General features: G+C 43.6%; 1 protein-coding gene across 1 annotated transcript; it reads right to left on the bottom strand.

Annotated features, from left to right (window-relative positions):
- Positions 1 to 3,615: 3,615 nt before the first annotated feature.
- Positions 3,616 to 4,969, bottom strand: LOC138357479 (octapeptide-repeat protein T2-like). Its single transcript, XM_069314338.1, has 2 exons — positions 4,480 to 4,969; positions 3,616 to 3,902 (listed from the first exon to the last, which is right to left on the bottom strand). Exons 1-2 carry the CDS (start codon positions 4,967 to 4,969, stop codon positions 3,616 to 3,618), a joined length of 777 nt encoding a protein of 258 aa, XP_069170439.1.
- Positions 4,970 to 5,225: the final 256 nt, after the last annotated feature.

Genomic DNA, 5,225 nt, shown 5'->3' on the forward strand with positions numbered 1-5,225 from the left:
GGCTTTGAAGGCCAGACGTTTGGGGATAGAATCCCTCGATTTTTTATAGTAATTGCTCTTGGGTACATGCCCATCATGGCCAGTCGAGATTGCTGCAAATAATACATGCCATGACCCAAGTGCCCAAATGACCCCGTTCAACCAATCTTATAATATGATAAGTAGAACCTTTTTCTTAATACAAAGCAGAGCATTCACTCATGTCAACAATATTAAAATAAAGTTTTATAATACCATGCCTGTAAAAGCCTTTAAAATGGATTCATGACATAACAATTCCACTATCCCTCATTTCCCACCCATCCACTGCCTTCCATGTGTCAATTCTCCACACACCCACAGCTTCAGTGCCGTGTCCCAGATATGTCCATGAAGCCTAGCGACTGGTACCAGAAAAGAGAGAGAGAAACCAAGTGAAAGAAAGAGTCAGGGAGAGAGACCGTATGAGAGACAAAGGTAAACACACAAAGAGAGGCAGAGAGAAAGAGACAGTGGGAGAGATACAGACTGTCATACAGAGAAAGAGACCGAGTGATAGGGAAATAGAGGGCGAGAGACAGAGATAAAGAGATAGAGAGAGAAAAACAAAGAAACAGACGAGCAGACAGATACAGAAACAGAAAAAAAAGCGACAAACACAACCAGACAGCGAAAGACAGACATGCAGGCAAAGAGACAAAGAGGCATATAAACAGAAAAGGAGACAGAGTGTGTGAGAGAGAGAGATGGAATGAAACAGAGATGTGACAAAAGACAGTGACACAGAGACAGAGACCGATAAAAAGACACTAAAACAGAGACATGCAGATAGACAGATTGAGAAACAGAGCGAAAGACAGACACAGCCAGAGATAGACAGAAAGCATTAGACATACAGACAGGCACATTGACAGCGGGAGACAAAATGAAATACAGAGACAAACACAGACATTCAGAGCAAAAAAGACAGACGAAGAGAAAAGAGAGTCTGGGACAGAGGACGGTCAGTCAGGCAGAGAGAGAGAGAGAGAGATAGAGAGAGAGAGAGAGAGATAGTGAGAGATAGACAGCGTTAAAATGTAAAAACCGATAAACAAAAGGTAAATACAAAATTAAAACGGAGACAAAATAAAACATTAGCAGAAAGCAGCGAGAAACTTCAGAAATAACAGAAAAAACGTATTCTCTGATCAGGAGCAGACGCAAGAGGCAAAATAAAAAATGAACACGTCAGGTTTTTAGAAGTAGAACGAAAACAAAAACACGAAATGACTTGATTGAAGAAAACGTACACAAGCGGAGAGTGCTGATGGAACTTTTTGGAACAGTATGATAAGACGGCAAGGCTACAACACAGCGAATAACACACACACACACACACACACACACACACACACACACACACACACACACACACACACACACACAAGTAGAAGTAGTAAGAATTCTTGATCAAGCGAACAAAAAACAATACTTTTTTGGAGCAACAGTAGGAGGACGAGAGGGCGAAGTGAGCACCGCCACCACTTCCCTTCTGAAGGTAGTAGAGAAAGAGGGAGGGTGGGAGGGAAGGAAAGGAGGCATGTGTCACACCACTACACCCCCCCCCCCCCCCCCACCCCGCCCACCCACACGAAGGTAGTGCATATATCGATCAGGCGGGAGGGCCTCCCCAAGGGATCGCTGTGATCAATAAGCAGAGCGTCGAGGGACCCGCGTTTGGCAAGTGTCCACCACACACCCTCATAGACGAAAAACTTTTACCTAGACTCATAATTCTCTCTCTCTCTCTCTCTCTCTCTCTCTCTCTCTCTCTCTCTCTCTCTCTCTCTCTCTCTCTCTCTCTCTCTCTCTCTCTCTCTCTCTCTCTCTCTATCTATCTCTCTCTCCCTCCTAATATCATCCTCTCTTTCCTTTGCATAGAACCCCATGGTCTATCTCAGATTTGCCCCCAGATAATTTCACATTTGTATTTCTATCGTCGGGGCGCGAGAGAACCGAGTCTCTGTAAACCGATAATACTCGTATTTTGTAAACATTTCCCCCCTGTGTGCAGCTACATGATTACAGGGAAAGGCGAGAGGACGAGAGGGACTTGTTTGATCGACCTCCGAGCTTTCGTCCTCTTGCTTATGTATGCCTCTGCTTGAGCTTGCTTGGATCCATTTGCATCTGTTTACATACACTTACCTTCCACGGATCTCTAAAAATTGTTCAGTTTGTTGAATTTTCTTTTGCTTTCTTTGGTTTGAAGCTAAAAGTTGAGGTCCGTAGGATTAGCCTTGACGTTCTTATTTTTTAATTGCACGTTAAAAAAAGTGCATCAGCTTACTCAGCTTACTTTAAAGCTTGTACTAGAAACTGATTCTCTCGCTCTCTATTTTCTTATGCTTGTCTTAGTTTGCGTCTGCATGTTTGGGGAATGGGGGGGGGGGATTATCAGGGAAAAGCGCCGTCATTACGACTATATAGCACTATGAAGAGGTCAGAACAAGGATTTGGGATGGGACGAGGAAAAGGAATGATGCCCAACCACTTGCACGGTCGGGGATTGAACGCCTACCAACATGAAGCGAGACCGTCGCTCTACCGTTGGGGCTCTATTTTCTGTAAGTTTTTTTCCGCCTGCTTGTTTCCCCAGTGCGTGCAGGGAATGGAACGACAGGGCGACGAGAGACTCCATTCTTTGTGGAGCCTCCTTCATGACCTCCTCTTCTCCCTCCACCACAATACTCCCAAGAGAAAATGGGCCAAGTCCAATCCTTCCCATTTTTTCCAGCCTTTTCGTTTTTCTTCACAAAGAATTCAAAGATTGTTTCTTTTTGTCTCGCTAGCTGGAACAGAGAGCTAATTACTTCCATCATCCTCTCCGTCAGCCTCCATTCCTCTTGAACAAGCAAGTCATAAACAATTAAAATCAGCGAAGACCCCGCTGTGCCCCTGCTTCAGACCGTCTCGGCAGCTTCACCAAAGAGGATATGACAATTCTCTCCGCGGGTCAGTTGTCAACAAAATTCCAGCCACATATTCAGCGTACCTTGATGATTGGCCATCTGAGCATTAAGAGGAACTGAGCTCTCAATAAACTGCCGAGGAGTTGATGATCACTGCTGATATCGAAATATATGCTACCAAATTATCTCCCCACATCAGGTACATAACATTAACAAAAGGATGACTGTGTTCTGACCCCTCAGAACCTAGATGCTGTTATACCGCCATATTATCGCACAATTTGTAATTTTGATGCACTTGAAGTGTTTCTGGGGTCGTTATTTATCAAAGTCTAGAAGCCAGAGTTTCACAGAGTAGATTGCAGCTACCGGCATCCAGGATTAAGATGAGCTGGAGAATGCCCCCAGCAGATGATGTTTTAGGTAAACACGCCATCTTAATCACAGTTTAACTGCCCCATTGCATATATCATGCCACATATCTGCTATAAACATTTTAATTGCAACGCCCGTCTAGACGTTTGCCTGGACCACAAGCCAAATGAAGGATTCAGTTTCTCTTGGGCTTGTGAAAGAGAAGGTGGTGTGATCGCGTGGTTCAGGGGGTTGCTGGGGGAAGTTTTAAAATGCTGGGAGCTTGAAGATGACGAGAGGAACATCCCTGGATCGTGATGCTGTCGTCCTAGCTCCAATTGAGGGCATCCAATGGCGCTTCTTGGGCCTCTGATAGGAAAAGCTTGTGGTTACCGAGGGAGATCTTGAGGGCTCTCACTTTGTGTAATATCTTCTGATCAGGTCTTCGACGTCTGATGGGGATTATGTGGTATGTGGTTGTGGCTTTTTGTTGTGATCTGTTGTTATAGCCTGTTGATGTATTCTGTTGTTGTTGTCCGTTCCCTTGGCATGTGGTTGTGGCTTGTTGCTGTCTTATGGTTTCTGATGCGACATTCTGGCTGATGTGTTCTTGCTCTAAATGGGAATATAGTTTTAGTCTTGTGTCTTCATTATATGTTCCTATGGCATCTGATAGCATATATTGTACTTCGATGTATGTTATTGTATTTAATGATTTACTTCTGTTTTCATATTATAACTTTCGACATCTTATATGGAAGTGGGTTAATTATTTGGGTTCTCATTAGGACTGGATTGACCACGTATAGACTGCGATACGTTCTTCTGGCCTCGAATGAGAATCTTATACTTCTTAGAAAATCTTATATTGAACCATCTTATAATAGTTCCAGTCTGATTTCTATTGACGGTGATCTTGTGTTCTCTGACTGGGTATGGTGTTCTCTGATGAGGCCTCGTGTTCTCTGGTGAGGCCTCGTGGCCTCTAGTGAGATCTCGTTATATATGGTGAGGTCTCGTTACCTCTGGAGAGGTATCAAAAAATAAAATAAAAAAATAAAAATGTTTATTCAGGTAAAAGTACATACATAGAAGATTAGTTACAAACATAATGTTGGATTTATAGATAGAGCTATTACATACAATACCTAAAGCCACTAATACGCACAGTGTTTCGGACAAGTCTCGTTACTTCTGGTGAGGTCTTGAAGCCTCTGATGAGGCCTCGTCGTCTGTGATGAGACCTCGTTGTCTCTGATGAGGCCTCGTTGTCTCTGATGAGGCCTCGTTATCTTTGATGAGGCCTCGTTGTCTTTGATGAGGCCTCGTTGTCTCTGATGAGACCTCGTTGTCTCTGATGAGACCTCGTTGTCTCTGATGAGACTTCGTTGTCTTTGATGAGACCTTGTTGTCTCTGATGAGGCCTCGTTGTCTTTGATGAGACCTCGTTGTCTCTGATGAGGCCTCGTTGTCTTTGATGAGGCCTCGTTTTCTCTGATTAGGCCTAGTTGTCTCTGATGAGGCCTCGTTGTCTTTGATAAGGCCTCGTTGTCTTTGATGAGACCTCGTTGTCTTTGATGAGGCCTCGTTGTCTTTGATGAGGCCTCGTATGAGGCTGCCTTACCTTTGAGTGCATTTTGTAATGTCTGTATAAGTTTTTCAGCCCCTGGTAGAGTTTTCATTTTTAGGGAGAGACACTGGTCGAGTGTGCCTGCTTGTGTTCATCACTTGTGTCATATGATGGACTCTCATCGATTCTTATGGATGGACTGATATAAAAAAGTTGAGTGGCCACGGAAAAGGTTTCAAGTTCAAGGTGAGTGATGGAACTCGTGGATTGAACGAGTTAATTACAATTTATGCTTCCATGGCTTCTAAAGCTAGTGTAAATAGTTATCACAATGATGTGATATAAAGCTATTAGCTTCAGGAAAAATA

The sequence above is a fragment of the Procambarus clarkii genome, chromosome 7 (genome assembly GCF_040958095.1).
Source record: "Procambarus clarkii isolate CNS0578487 chromosome 7, FALCON_Pclarkii_2.0, whole genome shotgun sequence".
Lineage (NCBI taxonomy): Eukaryota > Metazoa > Arthropoda > Malacostraca > Decapoda > Cambaridae > Procambarus > Procambarus clarkii.